The sequence below is a fragment of the Erythrolamprus reginae genome, chromosome 9, assembly GCF_031021105.1.
Source record: "Erythrolamprus reginae isolate rEryReg1 chromosome 9, rEryReg1.hap1, whole genome shotgun sequence".
In the NCBI taxonomy this organism is placed as follows: domain Eukaryota; kingdom Metazoa; phylum Chordata; class Lepidosauria; order Squamata; family Dipsadidae; genus Erythrolamprus; species Erythrolamprus reginae.
In genome coordinates this window covers 56,674,176-56,691,401 of record NC_091958.1, presented here as the reverse complement: position 1 = coordinate 56,691,401, position 17,226 = coordinate 56,674,176, and the positions used below count along the sequence as shown (strand labels likewise).

Below are 17,226 nucleotides of genomic sequence, written 5' to 3'. Positions count from 1 at the left end.
TCAAGCGATGCCACCTTGTTTGCTGCCTTTCTGCCCCTCCACCCCAAAAGTTTTCTGGGTGCTTCTTTGTACACATAGGATCACATCTATATACAGAAAAAAACACACATACACACATACACACGCACGCACGCACACCATGAGGTTTGCTGAAGGCAAAAAAAGTTGATCAGATCAGAAAAGAAGAGAAGGTGGACCTGGAGACCTTCTGCAGTCCAGCATTTTGAGCCAAGAGAAAGCGAGGAAGGGAGCCTGGCCAAGACCCAGAGTCTGTTTCCTTTGCTGGAGGGAGGGAGAGAGAGTCCCGAGCAAATGTTCTTGGGATGTGGTGGCCACCAAGTGCCTGCCGGTCACCTCCGGCCACCTGATGTCCCTTCCAAAGTCCTCAAGAACTCTCTTCCAGAAGAACCATGGACAAGTTGGGTCATTGGCCAAGCCTAGGTAGATGCCAACTGGATCAGTCTTGGGTGCAGCTCCTGGGTTGAGAAGGGTCAGAGCGGGAGGACTACAAAACCCAAACTGGACTTTGTCTTCTCTCCTAAACTGGGTCAGGAAACTCTTCCAAAAGAGGAACGGGTGGGAACAAAAGGACGGGGGGATTTTTGTGGTGGCTCCCACACCAATCTGGGATGGAAGAAGTCCAGAAGGGAAGAGGGGTGGGGGCGCTGTATTGACCCAGTGAGCTTCCTGATGGAGGTTGGGGAGTGGAAGTTTCCCAGGAGCTGGACCTCAGCATCGTCGGGGGTCTTTTGCCCTTTGGGGTCAGCTTGGAAGGAAGTGGTCAAGGCGGAAGCTGGCAAGACCAGGTCCATTCACAGTAGAAGTACTATTGCAAAGGGGAGGGATGGGATGGGGGGAGGACAGGGCCCGGGAGGGGGAGGGCGCCGGTCTCCTCCTTGGTCCCTTCCATCCAGAGTTCCTCTTGGTTGCAGCTACGGCAAATTGGGGGGTGCCGGAGCAGAGCCCCCTCCTCCTCCTCGCTGGCTGGGTCAGGACTCCAGCAGAAGCAGCTGTCGCTTCCCGTCTCGGTGGGCCCATTATAGCAGCTGCGTCTGCAGGAAAGGGGGATGGAAAAAGAAGAAAAAAAGAAGTGAAAAGAAGCACCGTGAAAAATGTATTTTTTTTAAAAAAAATTGAATTTTTAAAACAAAAACAAAATGCAAAACAACATTAAACTTTAAATAAATTTATATATCCAGTCTCTTTTGAAAAAACAATGATACAATAAATGCAATAAGTGATTTAATAAATTCTATTTTAAAAAAATAAATAAATTTATACAGACATAATAGGTGCTAGGAAAATGAAAAACACAGCAGGAAAAAAGAACCCAAACATAAATTAAACATCCATTTGGGGTATTTGCATCCCCTTCGCATTCAGCATTTCGATTGGAGATATGGGCATTTTTACCTGGTCTTTGTTAACGTCTTGCTTTGCACATTTACATACGTGCCTACTTTTCCACAAGCTTAGATTCTAATCTTTTGGACTGTCTTTCTATATAGTTTCTTTTCTTCCCTCCTCTGCCTTCCTTCCTTCCTTCTTCATTCCTTCCTCTTTCTTTCTTTCTCTCCTTCCTTCCTTCCTTTCTATCTCCTTCCTCCTTACCTCCCTTCCTCTTTTTCCTTCTCTCCTTCCTCCATCCCTCCCTTTTTCCTCCCTCCCCTCCTTCCTTTCTCCTTTTTCTTTCTCTCTCCTTCCTTTCTTTCTTTTTTCTTTCTTCTTCCTTCCTCTTCCTTCCTTCTTTCTCCTCCCTCCCTCCCTCTCTTTCTTTCTCTCCTTCCTTCTTCCCTCCCTCCCTTCCTCCTTCCTTTCTCTCTCCTTCCTTCCTTTCTTTTTTCTTTCTTCTTCCTTCCTCTTCCTTCCTTCTTTCTCCTCCCTCCCTCTCTTTCTTTCTCTCCTTCCTTCTTACCTACCTTCCTTCCTCCTTCCTTTCTTTCTCCTTCTTTTTCTTTCTCTCTCCTTCCTTCTTTCTTTCTCTCTTTATTCCAAAGGAATGGAGGCTGGCGGCTGATGCGACACCAGAGGGCAGCAGCAAAACCTTATTTATGGCTTGGCTGAGAGACCCATTCAGGAGGAGTCAAGGGAGGTTCCCACCAGGGCATCTCCTGGGCCTCCTCTTCCTCCCTTCCGGCCTCAGATCATTGGAGAACCTTGGAGGGGGGGGTGTCTACACCATGCCCCTCCCTCCCTCCCGGCTTCTCCTCCCTTGGGACACACAGACTTCTCACACACTGCCTGGGTTTGCAGCCTGTAAGGTGAAAGACAAAAAGCAGAAACCAGGGCAGGGAAGAGCGTCTGTGTTCTTCTCCTCTTTTCTGGGGAGGGAAAATAAAAATAGAAATAGAAAAAATCACCCCGGCCAGGGAGGTGATGTTGTCTGACGTCTGAAAGGCCCCGAAGACACAAGTCGCCTTGCCAGGCCCAGAGGTTTCCTCTGAGAACCCCCTGGTGTTCCCTGTCTGCAAGCCCAGGCTTCAAAACCAGAGCTTTTGGGGAAGGAAGGAAGGAGGGAGGGAGGGAGGGAGGGAGGGAAGGAAGGGAGAGAGGGAGCAAAGAAGGGAGGAAGGGAGGAAGGGAGGAAGGAAGGAGGGAGGGAAGGAAAGAGGGAGGGAGGGAAGGAAGGGAGAGAGGGAGCAAAGAAGGGAGGAAGGGAGGAAGGAAGGAAGGAAGGAAGGAAGGAAGGAAGGAAGGAAGGAGGGCTGAGTCAAACTTGAGCCTACTGAGATTTGAACTGCCAAACTGCTGGCAGCTGGTGATCACCAGAAGTAGAACTTGCAGTACTGCACTCTAACTACTGCACCACAGAGGATGGAAGGAAGGAAGGAAGGAGAAGGAGGGAGAGAGGGAGGAAAGGAAAGATGTCAGGAAGGATGGAAGGAAGGAAGGAGAAGGAGGGAGAGAGGGATGGAGGAATGGAAGGATGACAGGAAGGAAGGAAGGAAGGAAGGAGAGGGAGGGCGAGAGGGAGGGAAGGAAGGAGGGAGGGAAGGCTTGAGTCAACCTTGAGCCTACTGAGATTCGATCTGCCAAACTGCTGGCAGCCGGTGATCAGCATAGAAGTACCTTACAGTACTGCAATCTAACCACTGCATCGCCGAGGCTCTAGTCCTCATGTTGAAGTTGGAGTTGAAGTCCACATATCATAGAAGAGCCAACTTTACCTACCCATACCCTACCCTATTTCAGACAAGTGACTGTCCAGTCTCTTCTTTAAGAATGGTCTTAAACAATCTACTCGTCCTTTCTTTGAAGCATCTCAGATTCATCCCTCCCTCCCTCCCTCTCTTCCTCCCTCTCTTTCTCTTCCAGCTCCCCAGACGGTGTCTGCTTTAAATTGCCAAACGCCAGTTGCGATGATGGACAGGAAGAGGCCAGCAGGAAATGCTCCCTGGACTGATTCAATTACATCCCAAGGTCTGGACAGTGAATCTTCAGCAAGACCAGACGGGGCCTTTCCAGGACTGTCTCCTGAGTCTTTAATGGGGGGGAGGGGGGGGAGGAGAGAGAAAGAAGGGGGCAGGGCAGAAGGAATGCCCCCTCCTGCCTCTCTTCCACCCTCAATTTGCAGGACATTGGAAGCGAGAGGATTGGGGGGTCCAGGAATAAACAGGAGCTCTTGTTGGGAAGGATAGTCATTGGGGGTATGTGCAGAGAAACATTGGGGGGGGGGGGGGTATGTGAATTTGTGCATGTGCACAACCCAAGAAAGGCAGCTCAATGAAGATGTCAACCCGGTGCGCAGCAGCAAATTCCATGCTTGGCCTGATTAGGAAGGGAATCGAAAATAGGTTGGTTAATGTTGTATTGCCTCTGTACAAATTGATGGTGGGACCACACTTGGAGTACTGTGTACTGTTCTGGTCATTGCACCTCAAGGAGGATAGAATGGAACTGGGAAAGGTGCAAAAAAGGGCAACAAGGATGATCAAGGAAAGTGAGCCCCTCCCTTAGGAAACCAGGTTGCAAGGCCTTGGTCTCTTCAGCCTTGAAACACGGCGTTGAAGGGGGGACTTGATCGAAGGGTATAAAATCCTGCATGGGATAGAAAAGGTGGATGGAGAAAAATTATTTTCTCTATCCCACAATAGGAGGATGAGGGGGCCCTCCCTAAAGCTCATAGGTAGGAAAGCGAGGACAAATCAAGGGAAATATTTCTTCACCCAGAGGGTCCTTGGTTGATGGAATCCCCTTCCAGAAGAGGTTGTGACAGCTGTCAGCCTTGAAGGCAGGATTAGACAGATACAGGGATGCTGAGTGTATCATAAGTGGTTATTGTGATGGATGTCCAAGTGCCATCTCTATGTTGGTTGAGGCAGGCAGGATTCCCTTGGGTCCCATTTGCTGGGGGTCCAGGGATTGGGAGGGTTTTGCCTTCTCAAGATCCCCATGGACAATTGGGGGGTCCACTGTGGGACACAGAATGCTGGACCTGATGGCCTTGGCATGGCTCTTCTTAGGTTCTTATGTTTATAAATAATAACTAAATCATGAAAGGTCAGCGGCAACACTTGTTGGGCCCCAGTTGCAGAACTTCTGGTTGCAGAGACCCAACTCAAGAAAGAGCGAAGAGGTCCGGATCCCCTCTTTGGCTCCAGAGCACCCACCTTGTGTTTAGGGCAGTTGAGCAAGAAGGTATCTTCAGCTAACAAGCAACCTAGATAGAGGAGAGAGCAGAAAAAAGGGCGATAAAACTTCTGGGTTACACATCAAGGAGAACATTTGGGGGATATTTGTGGCTCAGGGCTGAAACGAGGAGGCTTGGGTGCTTCTCTTGAGCTTGACCTTTCAGGAACCAACTGGGTATCATCATCAGTGCTAGGAGGGAGCAAGGACAAATCTCTAGCACTGATGATGATACCCAGTTGGGTCCTGAGAGGTCTCCAAGAAAACAACCAAGCTCAGAGAGCATAAAGGATGCTTTGGAGTCCTGTGTCCCCAATGATGGGCTATTCCTTTTGTTTCTTCTCTATGTTCAGGAAATGTCCTTTCTTTTTTCTCTTTTTTTCTTTTTAATTTATTTATTTATTTATTTATTTATTTATTTATTTATTAGATTTGTATGCCGCCCCTCTCCTTCCCTTCCGTTTCCTTCCCTTTCTTTACCTCCTTTTCTTCCCTTTCCTTTCTTTCCCTTTCTTTCTCTTTCCTTTCCTCCACTTCCTTCCCTTTCCTTCTTGCTTTCCTTCCTTCCTTTCTCTTTCCTTTCTTTCTCTTTCCTTTCTCTTTCCTTTCCTCCACTTCCTTCCCTTTCCTTCTTCCTTTCATTTCCTTCCTTCCTTTCCTTTCCTTTCCTTCCTTTCTTTCTCTTTCCTTTCTCTTTGCTTTCCTTTGTTCCAATTTCTAAGCTTTCGTTTCCTTCTTCCTTTCCTTTCCTCCCCTTCCTTCCCTTTCTTTCTCTTTCCTTTCTTCCACTTCCTTCCCTTTTGTTTCCTTCTTTTGTTCCTTTCCCTTTCCCCTTTTCTTTTCTACCTGAATCTCGGCCAGATTTCCTCTCTTTTATCTCCCCCACATCTCCCCGTTCTCCTGGCCGTCTTCCTAAAGAGGAAATGGGCGGTTAAAACTCTTTGCCTGTTTCAGCTGCAGGCGAGTGAGCGAGCGAGAGAGTCATCTACCATTTCAACCCACTGTCGATTGGACCATTTCCCCTTTGGGCTGCCTTGGAAATTACAATTTGACAACTGCCACCTTTGGAGGTCTCCCTGGCTGCCTCCGCAGACTTCCCAAGGTCTCCTGCAGCCCTGAGACTCCAGGCGAGGCCCCTCCACTGCAGGAATATTGCAGTTGTTCAAATAAATAATGTCTAGCAAAGAAAGAAAAAAAGAAAGAGAGAGAGAGAGAGAGGGAGGGAGGAAGGGAGGGAAGGAAGGAAGAAAAGAAAGGAAGGAAGGAACGAAGGAAGGAAGGAAGGAAAGAAGAAAGAAAAAAAGAAAAAAAGAAAAAAGAAATAGAGAGAGAGAGGGAGGAACGAAGGAAGGAAGGAAGGAAAGAAGGAAGGAAAGAAGGAAGAAAGAAAAAAGAAGAAGGAAGGAAAGAAGAAAGAAAGAAAGAAAGAAAGAAAGAAAGAAAGAAAGAAAGAAAGACCTTTTTGCTCCAGGAGAAGCTTGTTCTAAACCAGGGATCTCCAACCTTGGCAACTTTAAACCTCGTGGACTTCAACTCCCACAATCCCCCAGGTTGGAGAATTCTGGGAGCTGAGGTCCGCCAGGCTTCAAGTTGCCAAGGTTGGAGGCCCCTGTTCTAAAGGCTTTGCCTTGTTCTCATTGACCCCTGTCCTAAAGGGTCTGCATTGCTCCTGCGTCGTAAAATAACAAAAGAAATGTTTTCTTCGTAGCAGCCCCCAGAAAAGGCAGGCTTCTCCCTGCCTTTCCCGGCCCTGTTTCCTCCCAGGAGATTCCTAGAGAGGGCTCATGGAGGCTTCTCCCTGCCTTTTCCGGTTACAGTTTCGGAGGCTCGGGTTTGTAGGCAGAAAATGGTTCTTGAGAAGAGGCAAAAAATTCTTGAACACCCGGTTCTTATCTAGAAAAGTTTGTAAGTAGAGGCCTTCTTAGGTAGAGGTATTTGGGCACCCCAGGGAAAGAAGGTTCCCCACCACCGCTGTAGGACATCCATGCCCCGATGACACCCCTGCTTGAAGGGAGGAGAGAACGCTTCACAATTCTTTACCTACTGCTCCTACTTGTAAGGCGCTCACCTGCTTCGATGGCACATGTGTAGTGAAATATCTGGGTGCACGCTTTGTGACAGCAGCCGATGGTCGCCCCAACTCGCTGACAGCCAGAACACCTCTGCAAATCGGTGGGGGGGGGAGAGAAAAGAGAAACTCCATGAGCTCTAGTGACCTGGAGGTCGACTCTGTCCCAAAGTCTTGCTTTTCAAGAAGAACCTCCACTACAAACTCAGAAATCATTTATTTTATGATTTTTTTCTAACACAAACACACATAATGAAAGGCAGGCACAGAAGGAGTTTTATTTCTCTTTAGAGCTATCTGCATTCCATAGATAAAGTCCATTCATTACTTAATCATATGCACTTGCTCACCGAAAGCTTCCCAGCACAGCATCCAACAGAGAACGTCTTGTATTTAAGCAGAAATCGTGGTTTTTAAGCCTTGTTCAACCATGTCGCCCAGCCTCACGTCTCTTCCATTGAACAACGTTGACTCGCCACACCCCATTCCCCACAATCCTTTTCCTTTATACTGCCTGGAAGTGACATCACACTTCAAAGAGGCTAAGGCTGTAAGCTAATGCCTTTTATACTATGTAACTCCTCTCGCCTTCCGCGCAATCTCCTATAGCGAGGGTCTATCCATGGACTTTCCACTCTCATGTCTTCCTCATCCTGACTGGGACCACTCTCCCATTGTCGCATCAGCCCCCTCTAGTGGTTCCTCGGGTTCACTCAGGTCACTTTCTCCCTCACTCTCGCTCTCTGCTTCACCTGTAACAACTCCGATTTGTATGCCGCCCCGAGTCTTCGGAGAGGGGCGGCATACAAATCTAAATAAACTAAACTCCTGGCTCAGGGTCTCCAGAGGGGCCTGGCTCATCCTTCTCAGAGTCTGACATGACCTGAGGTAGACAAGGAGCACTCGCAACACAAATGGAGTGAGTTTGGGCCAAGGTCATCTCCTGAAGGCTTGAAATTCATGACTGTTGTCCTTCTCTTGTGCCAGAAAACATAAATCATTGCATGCTCCCAGGATAATTGAACCCCCATTTTCCCTTTACTGGAGGTCCATCGTGCTGGCCAAACCATCTAGCGAAGTGGGTTGGAAGTGATACACTTGCACAAGAATTTGCACAGAGCCCGCTTGAGTAAAACATAGCTCTTATCTATCTATCTATCTATCTATCTATCTATCTATCTATCTATCTATCTATCTATCTATCTATCTATCTATCTATCTATCTATCTATCGGATTTGTATGCCGCCCCTCTCCATAGACTCGGGGTAGCTAACAACAGTGGTAAAAACAACATGCTACAATCCAATACTAAAACAGCTAAAAACCCTTATTTTAAAACCAATCATACATACAGACATACCATGCATAAAATTGTAAAGGCCTAGGGGGAAAGAATATCCCAGTTCCCCCATGCCTGACGACAGAGGTTGGTTTTAAGAAGCTTACGAAAGGCAAGGAGGGTGGGGGCTATTCTAATCTCTGGGGGGAGTTGGTTCCAGAGGGCCGGGGCCACCACAGAGAAGGCTCTTCCCCTGGGTCCCGCCAAACGACATTGCTTAGTTGATAGGACCCGGAGAAGGCCCACTCTGGGAGACCTAATTGGTCGCTGGGATTCGTGCGGCAGAAGGCGGTCCCGGAGATAACCTGGCCCGGTGCCATGAAGGGCTAATGGTCACTCTTGGACATGCACAGCTCTTTTTTTGACACATCTGAGAAAAATGTCCCCATCCGAGGAAGCTTTCTAACTTGCGAACTGATTGCATGTGGCATCTCTGTTTCAAACTAGCATTATTTATAAAAGCAAAGAAACACCAGCATTATGTATAAGCAATGCCAGCTTTCTTACAGTTCCCTTGTACACCTAAGTGGTAAACCAGGTGTTTTAAGCCTGGCTGGGGTATATATATCCTAGGGAGGAACGAGGCTCTGGATTTCTTAAAATACTTTCTACAGAATAATATCTTGCTCTATTCGGGGAACCAAATGAAAACCTCCCAGATTGACAGCTGTCCATATTATACTTGAAGCACCCTCAAGCCAAGCAATGTCGTCCGGCAGGGCCAAGGGGAAGGGCCTTCTTTGTGGCAGCTCCAGTCCTTTGGAATCAACTCCCCCTCCCGGAGATTCGCACTGCCCCCACCCTTCTGGCCTTTCGTAAGGTGTTGAAAACACGCCTGTGCCAGCAGGCTTGTGGATATTTGGATAGAGAACTCATCCGCACTTCTATTCTACTAGTTTTTCTCATCATTCCTATCACCCATTTCCTCCCATGTTGACTGTATGGCTGTAACTTGTTGCTTATATCCTAAGATTTTATTAATATTGCTTCTTCATTGCTTATTTGACCCCTATGACCATCATTAAGTGTCGTACCACATGATTCTTGACAAATGTATATTTTCTTTTATGTACGCTGAGAGCATCTGCACCAAGACAAATTCCTTGTGTGTCCAATCACACTTGGCCAATAAAATTCTATTCTATTCCATTCTATTCTATTCATAACAAGCAAATCATTCCCATTGTTTCACTTTGGGGGTGGGGGAGAATGCATAATCAGACCTGCAGAACGTTGCAGTAGCTACCACCAACTCTTGCTGAAAGGGACCTCTGTGAACATACCACAACATGGTCAGCCACAAAGACCCACAGCCTTTCTGCTCCACTGGTGGGCACGCAAGAGGCACCGACCAGAAATGGCACTCTACCCACCCTCTGAAAGCCTCCAGGGAGCCCCCAGCAACTCGAGAGAGGCAGAGATTGGTCTTCCTCCCTCCACACATACCCACGGAGTTACTTGGACAGGGGCTTCTTCCCAGGACCCCTCTTTGGCCAAACACAATTGTGTAGGAAGCCAGAAGGCCCCCAAGCCTCCTTGTGGGATTATACTCCCTGTAAGAACGGAAGAAAGCCTCGTTATACCCAAGCCTTGAGTTTGAGAAGTCCCTGGTGCTCTCTAAGCTTGGCTGTTTCATTGCCCAAACTGGGTAACACCACGTGTTGTTTTACCTCGTTTGGGTAATGAAGTTTCTGCAAGGAAAAAACGAAGCTCAAAGAGCAACAAGGAGCTTCCAGTCCTCTCTCCCCTCCTCTTCCTCCTTCCTGAAAACCCCACTTCCTTCAAGCATGGGTGGTGTTACATAGTTGGGTCATGAAATTTCTGCAGAAGAACAACCAAGCTCAGACAGCACCGTGGACCCCACAGTTCTCTTCCTCCTCCTCTTCCTCCTCTCCCCCCTGCAAACTCCACTCCCTTATAGCATTGATGGTGCTACCTAGTAGGGTTATGAAACATCTGCAGGAAAACAACCAAGCTCACTCAAGCGTGCACCAAGGAACTCTCATGAACACCCTGAGCTACAAATGTTCTCCTTAATTAGTCTTCAGACCTTAGTTTGCAAACTCAGGACTTGGATACAACTGTGCTCTTCTTATACTTTTATAAGGAGTCTCTGTTTTCCCCAAGCAAGAAAATAAACCTGACAGGACATCGACTGAACCATTAAGTAGGAAAACTTTAGAGTTGATCCAGCGAGAAGCAACTGGGGGGAGATCATTAGGATCAGACGGACTGGGCTGGATTTCTTGGCTATTCCCCAAAGGCTACTGCAGAGACAGATCTGAGTAGATCCCAGTTTGCCCTCCTTCCCTTCCCACCTCCCTCTTCCTTGAGGTGAGCCTGTCATTGTTTCTGTCCCCACCGTTACACTCCCGGGGAATTCCTCTTACCACATCCACCGCCATCTTTATTGCCTCCTGCAGTCCATACAGCTTCCCTGCCACCAGGTACACCCCAGCTGTCCATACAGCACAGGCTTCGTGAACCCAGTGCTCCTGCGTCTCTCCAGCGGGGTCCGGCAGGGGCAAATCGGCCTTGCCGCATTCGTGCCTCCGAAGCTTCTCAACCGCCGCTGCTACCGGCACCCCCGCCGTAGCCTCCTCTCCCTCTGTCCTCTCATCGCAACAGTAACAGCTTTGCAGTTTCCTGAACAGCCCCCTTGAACTCGAGCGGAGAGCGCTTTGTCTCGCTGAGTCAGCGCCACTGTCCAACCTTGGCGCCTTTCCACCCAGCAGCGTACCAGTTGCGCAACTGTTATCTGTTGCCTTGAGCAGCCTTTCTGCCAGCGAGGAGGAGGAGGAGGGGGCGGGAGGGGGCCCTTCCCCCAGGGCTTCCACTTTGACCTTCTCTTTCAGCCTCGATTTCTTCTTCGGCAGGCAGTCCTCGGGGTAGTACGGCCCGCAGAGGTCCCCCTGGTCTTTGTAATTGGCCGGTTGGCGGCACAAGCAGCAGACCAAGCAGGCAGTGTTGAGGGCCTTGGAGACCACCGGCCCGAGGTGCATCATGGACGACAGAGGTAGGATGGCTGGAGGCCGCAGGCAAGCGGTCCCCCAAAGCCCAGCTTGGGCAGACAAAGAAGAAAACGAAGACGTGTGCTGATGCTGCTCGTTGTGGAGTTTCGCCTCTTCGGCTGGGCAGTTGACGACGGTGCAGGTGGTGAGGAAGTCATCCCACTTCTCCATCCGGATGTACGGTGAGAAGGGCGGAGCTCGGCTGTCTGTCCTCAGGCGCTTGCAGGAGATGTACTTGAGCCGGATCTCGGGCTCCGCGGGGCTCAGGAGAGGCGCTTGCTGCTGGTGCTGTCGCCGGGACTTATTTTTGCACCGCGAGGGCACGCTTTGGACCTTCCGGCGCTTGTGGTGCTTCCTCTGTCTCTTGGTGTAGCCATTGTAGTTGGCATGGTGGGCTCGCTGCTTCTGGGCCCGGGTCTGGGTCTGGGCCCTCCCTTCCACACTCTCGGCGTTCCCCAAGCCTTTGTCTTCTCCTCTGGGCTTTTTCCCTTCCCTTTGTCCCTCGTCGCCTTTCCCGGCTGCCGTAGCCACCGCCACCACCCCAGGTTTCTCTTGGGCAGCGAGGAACAAAGCCGGGCCGAGGTGAGGGCACTTCTCCAAGCTATTTTTGGCCACGTGGAAGGAGGAGGCTCTCCCCTTTCGGTTCCTCTTCTTGGGCAGCAGGCAGAGGGTGGTGCTTGCAGCCATGCTGTCGCCGCCGAGCTGCAACGTCTCGGGAGATGAATAGGCCTCACCCTTGAAGCAGTTGGAGGACAGTTTCTTACTGTTCATTAGTTTCCCTCTGAAGGATCTGTTGTTCGGGTTCCTGCATAATTGCTCGGCTGCTGCGGCGGCGGGAGCCTTTTGTGACAAAGCCTGGTTTAATGGCCGAGCTTCCCCCACGGCTGGGGTCCCGCTCGTATTCTTTGAGGCCTGCTCCCGCTCTGGAAGGGAAGGGCTGAGAGGATTACCATGGGCGGTGGCAGCAGCCGTGGCCAGGGGAAGGATGGCAGGGGTGGACACCGTTCGGCAGGCAAACTTTTTCAGGTTGGGCGAGGTGATCTTCTGCACTATCGCTTCCAGCTTCAAGCCTCTTCCTTTCCTTGGAGGCAGCACTTTGGTCTTCATAGCGCCCTGGAAGGAAGCCCGGGAGGTGATTTTGATGCAGACCCCGGGGTTTTCTTTTGCCTGGGGGGACTTGAGCATCACTTCACAGGCGTTCTTGGGAGATGGTTTCACGTTGGCTCGCCTGGAGGACGGCATCCGCTTAAAAAGGCCAGAAGACACGTCTGGCTTCTCTTCCTTCCCTCCGCTGCCGCCGCTGCTGTGATTGTTGCTTCGTAGAATCAGGTTCCGTTTCTTAGCAGGAATCGGGGGCAGGAAAACAGACTTTCTTTTCAGGGCGTGGAGTGGCCTGTCCACTATCTTGCCCACCAATTCCGGCCTGGCTTTCATTTGTTTGCCCAGCTTGCTCTCCTTCTCAGAGCTGATCTTGAAAGACCCTGGCAGGAGATTGTTGGCGAACATCTTCCTGGGCAGTTTGGTGTTTCTGAAGTCCACTTCCACCATGTTCTTCTCTCTCCTTCGCTTGGTGTAGAAGACCTCCTGAGTCCGGGTCCTGGAGCGGAGAATCATGGATTGTTGGTCTTTCATCTCGGTTTCTACAGCGTCGGCTTCTTTGGCCTTGGGGACGGCAGAGTCTTCGTTCTGGGTCAAGTTGGGGATGAGGGGAGGGGACGGATTGCAGGGCGAGGTCTTCCCGTTGGCCTTCCTAGCTTTGAAGGCCGCTCTTTCTTTCAAAACACACATGGACTTCTTACCTGCCAACTTCTCATGTGGGGTTGAAGCTTTGGCACCTTCCAGAGGGTCAGGCATTCGTGGCTCGGTCATTGCAGTAAAGGAACGGGTACACATTCTGGCCGGCAAGCCCTCCGTGGGGAACCTGGGAGTCTGGCCATGCGTGTTCTTACTGGGCATTTCAATCAAGTTGTTGGGAGCTGGGCACGTATTGGCCACCAGGCCAGCGGCTTGGAGGCCTGAGCATGGATTTGACATGGACTGAATTGGTTCTTCTCCACCTGAGAGCCTACACTGCAGCTTTTTAGTCCGAAGACTTTTACCTCTGGAGGTGGGTTCCGATGTTATTGTCAGCTTATCTGGTAGGACTTGTTTCTTCAACAGCAAGGTAGTCGACGTCTCGGTCTTATCTTGAGGGACATTTTCACCAACTGCTGACTCTTCCTTGGATTTCAAGTGATGCAGAGAAGTTTCAAACCAGCTTTTCACTTTTGTGTCTGTGCCAACGGCCGGTCCTAACAGGATAACGGATGGATCAGACAAACGAGGAGGAGGAGCGGTGTTCTCTTTCTCGACCGTGTTGGGGGCTTCTTCCGCTGATCCTGGAGTATCTTGGAGAGAGAGTACTGGAGCGTTCTCTGCAGGTTTGGGGGTGAAGGCATCGTAAGTCAGAGTCTTTTGCTCAGAGCCAGCTAGTTCACACAAGGAGGAATACTCTTCAGGTTCCAAATCAGATTCCTTCAGGTCCGGAGAAGACATCATGGGCAGTTCGCTGAAGTCTTCTCCTGAACAGGAGTTCCTGGCAGTGTCCTCCAGCCACTGCTCACTCTCCGTCCTTGTGGCCTCATCGTAATTTAAGGCCTCCCCTTTGCTGGCCTGCTGCTGCTGACCAAATCCTGTGATTCCCTCGCCTTCATTTGACCCTTCGGGACCACAGAGGCTCAAGCAAGAGGCATTTTTTTTCTCCTCGGAAGGCTCGCTCAGTTTGCCAGAGAACAAACTCTTGGGAAGGTCCGATGGTTGGAGGCTGGAGCCAAGCTCTTTCCAGGTGTCGCTGAGGTTCTCATCCGGCCACTCAAAGTTCTCCATGGCGTTCTCAGAACTCACTGAGTTGGAAGTGGCGTTGGAATAGCAGCTGAAACTTCCAGGGGTCTCAGAACTGGAGGTGGCCACGGAGATGTTTGGCTTGGTGTTGTAGCCCACAGAGCTGGTGGTTTTGAGGGAACTCTTGGTCTCGGTGGTTGCGAAGGACACCTGGGAGGTGTCATAAACTTCCTCGGTGAAATTCTTCCCGTTGTTGCGTCCCAGCCCTTTGTCTATCTTCAAGGGCTCAGCAAGAGCATTGGAGTCCCCCTGGTTGGACCAGGGGCTTTTGACCACCGAGTCAAGGCAAGTCCTGTGGTTCTCCAAGCGGAAAGGTGACTTGTCTGGGTCTTTGTTCGGAGCGGGAGAATTGGCCCAGCCTTTCTCTGCTTTCTCGTTGATCGCATCCTGCAGGCCGATAATTTCAGACGCTAGCTCCTCTTGGGAAAGGGCGCTGAGGAGCAACCGGGGACAGTCTCTTTCGCCGGCGACAAACTTGGTGAAGCTCTCCAAGGGCAGGCTGGTATGGATGCTTTGGAAGGAATCGTCAGATTTGGTCGACATGTCATCCGGAGACGTCACTGAGCAGGTAGACACAGATTCGGGCTTGGGTTTGGAATTGCTGTTGACCCGAGCTGGGCTACGGCTTTGACTGCAGTACAAGAAGCTCCTCTCCAGCTGGTCTTCGGAGCCGCTCAGGTAATCGGTGTCTTGGGTTTCGGCGTGGACCGACTGTGGGGCGCTGAGGGGGTCCGAGTGTGGAGTCCCTGCTTGCTCTGCAGAATAACTGTTGCCCTCAGGGCTGCAGTGCTGTCCCTTGAGTTGCTCTGGGGTCCTTGGTGAATTTTTGATGCCCTTCTTCTGAGGCATCCCCGTGGACTTGGACAGGAGCAGCTGCTGGACAGTGTTGGAGATGTTTTCCACTTGAGAGGTCAGGGCCGTGAGGCTTTGGAGACTCAGGTCCGACAAGAGGTTCTCGGGGATCTTCTCCTTTGACAGGTTCTTGCAGTTGGCAGGGGGCTGGGAGTCGGAGCTCGCCCCATCGGTGGGCGACGGGTTCAGCAAAGGCATGAAGTGGCTATGGTCAGCCAGACTGGCTGGGAAGGTCCCAGCGGTCAGCGACTGCTGGCTGTATTGGAAGTTCTCTAAGTTAGGCATCAACGGAGAAGGCGTTGAACTATAGGATGGGGACCTGCCAACGGAACGAGCCGGAGAGTGACTCGAGCTAGGGCTAAACGTTTGGTAATACTGGTCCGGGGTCCTCACTGGAGCGTCAGCTTGGCAGTAACTCTGTCCTGGCGGGTTATAATGTTGGTATTTCGCTAGGTTTTGATAGTGCAGCGCCTCCTGAGCATGGTGCCTCCCTTGCAAAGAAGGTGGCGGTGGTGGCGGTGGAGGAGGTGGGGGCGGAGGTGGCGGCTGTTGCGGCTGCTGCTCGTAGCTGATCCGGTTGGGCTGGTAGCTGTGCAAACCTTGGACCCGTTGTGCGGCGGGCAAGTTAGCGGCACTGCCCAGACCCCTTTCGTGCGTGGGTGGGGCAGGTGGAGGGTTGCAACTTTTGTAAGAGTGAGGGGTCTGGCCCCCACTTTGGACCGACGTGAAGGTGGAGGAAGCCGGGAAGGACTGGGAATGCTGCGGAAAGTGGGACCCTTGCGGGAAGGAGAGCGAGGAGGACACCTCGCTTGGCATCTTCTGCCTGGGAAGCTTGGGGTACGTCAGGGGGGAGGGCTGGGGTCCCGGCTGCTGCTGCTGGAGGTGCAAGGAGTGACTTCGGAAGGGCAGCTGTGGCGTCTGTTCATGGTACTGCCTGCTACTGGACGGGGTCACTGTCTTTTTCATCAGGTTATCCTCGTACTTGGCCACCCCGCCAGGCAAAGGCTGTGGAGGCGGTGGCGGCTGCTGTTGCTGCTGCTGCTGTGGGGACCCCCACCCCTGCAGGGTGTCCTCTCCAGCGTAGCGGGAAGGGTAGGGGCTATTCTCTTGGATGGGGTAATTGGGGAAGGACGCCGGCCTGCTGGGCAGCTGCTGGCTGCGCAACGGCTTATTGCTTCCCCGGTGATACTTCTCCACGGCGCTGTTTTCACCAAAGGCTTGGTACGGCAACGGGGGCAGCGGAGGAGGGGGCTGCTGGGGGCTGTAATACTCTTTTGTCACCAGCCTCTGACGTTCGCAGGCTGGGCTTTGATGCCTGTAATTCTCCAGGCGTGATGAATCTTGCGAGGAAGTCGGCTGGTAGTTCTGCTGGTTGCCATGGAAACCACACCTTTCGCGAAAGGACTGCATGGCTGGGCCTTGTTATCTGCGGGGAGAGAGAGGGGGGGGGAAAGCAAAAAACGGGAGGATTAAAGTCAACGCATATTTTTTCTTCCTCCCCGCCTCCTCTTCTCTCTCTCTCTCTCTCTTTCTCTCTGTCTCTCTGTCTCTCTCCGCCCCGCCCAACTTTTCACCTTGAATTGTTGTGGCTTTGTCATTGGTTCTGCTTTACAAACAAATAAACAAATGCCGGGAGTTGAAGGCAGATCAGTGTGTGTGTGTGTGTGGTTGTGTGTGCAGGCAGGCGGGTGAGTGTGTTTCTCCTCCACTCCGGCTTTGCATTCTCCTCCAAATACGTACAAAAGAGTCAACAACACAGTTGTGTGCTGGTTGCCATCCATCTCCCTCGTACTGACACACAGAGTCACGCTTCCACGGGAGGAATTTTAGCGGAGGCAAGAAGAGGGCACGAAGGAAGGCTGTGCGTGTTCAGCACGCTAACCACAGAATAAGCCCAGCCCCCCCGTTTCTCTCCAGCTCTCAAGCAGGACCTCTAGTTTAGTCCCAACCCTGAGCAGATGCCATTTTGTCTTTATGGCTACCAGAATCCACAGCCGAAGGAAGCCTGGGAGGGAATTTCAACTCCTAGGGCAGGGATGGCGAAACTTTTTTTCCCTCGGGTGGAGAAAGAATGTGCGTACATGTGCAAGTGCCCACACCCATAATTCAATGCCAAAAACACCTTCCCCCATGCTCCGGAGGCCCCCTGGAGGCCGAAAATGGCCTGTTTCCCAACTTCTGGTGGGCCCAGTAGGCTTGTGTTTCACCCTCCCCAGGCTCCAAAGGTATCTCTGGAGGGTAAAAACGCCCTCAACCATCCCTCCCCGGTGGCTCTCTGAAAGCCGAAAACACCTTCCCAGGGCAGCAGTAGAAACCCTCCAGCTCCTCCACCAACCTTGACCCAAATATGGTCTTCTTATTGATCACCAGTGTGGGTCCCCGAAACTACAGTACGGGGCGGAAGTGGGAAGAAGGTTAGACTAGAGCAGTGATGGTGAACCTTTTT

General features: G+C 51.3%; 1 protein-coding gene across 1 annotated transcript in view; it reads right to left on the bottom strand.

Moving 5' to 3' along the window:
- The window catches only part of RAI1 (retinoic acid induced 1), a 131,161-nt gene continuing 113,935 nt past the window's right edge, over window positions 1-17,226 (bottom strand). The window contains exons 3-6 of the mRNA XM_070761461.1: window positions 10,428-16,206; window positions 6,698-6,791; window positions 4,611-4,660; window positions 1-1,052 (exon numbers count right to left, since the gene is read on the bottom strand). Of these exons, the coding sequence (XP_070617562.1) occupies window positions 1,038-1,052; window positions 4,611-4,660; window positions 6,698-6,791; window positions 10,428-16,190 (5,922 nt within the window). The 5' untranslated portion in view covers window positions 16,191-16,206 and the 3' untranslated portion in view covers window positions 1-1,037. The remainder of the gene's footprint in view (window positions 1,053-4,610; window positions 4,661-6,697; window positions 6,792-10,427; window positions 16,207-17,226) is intronic.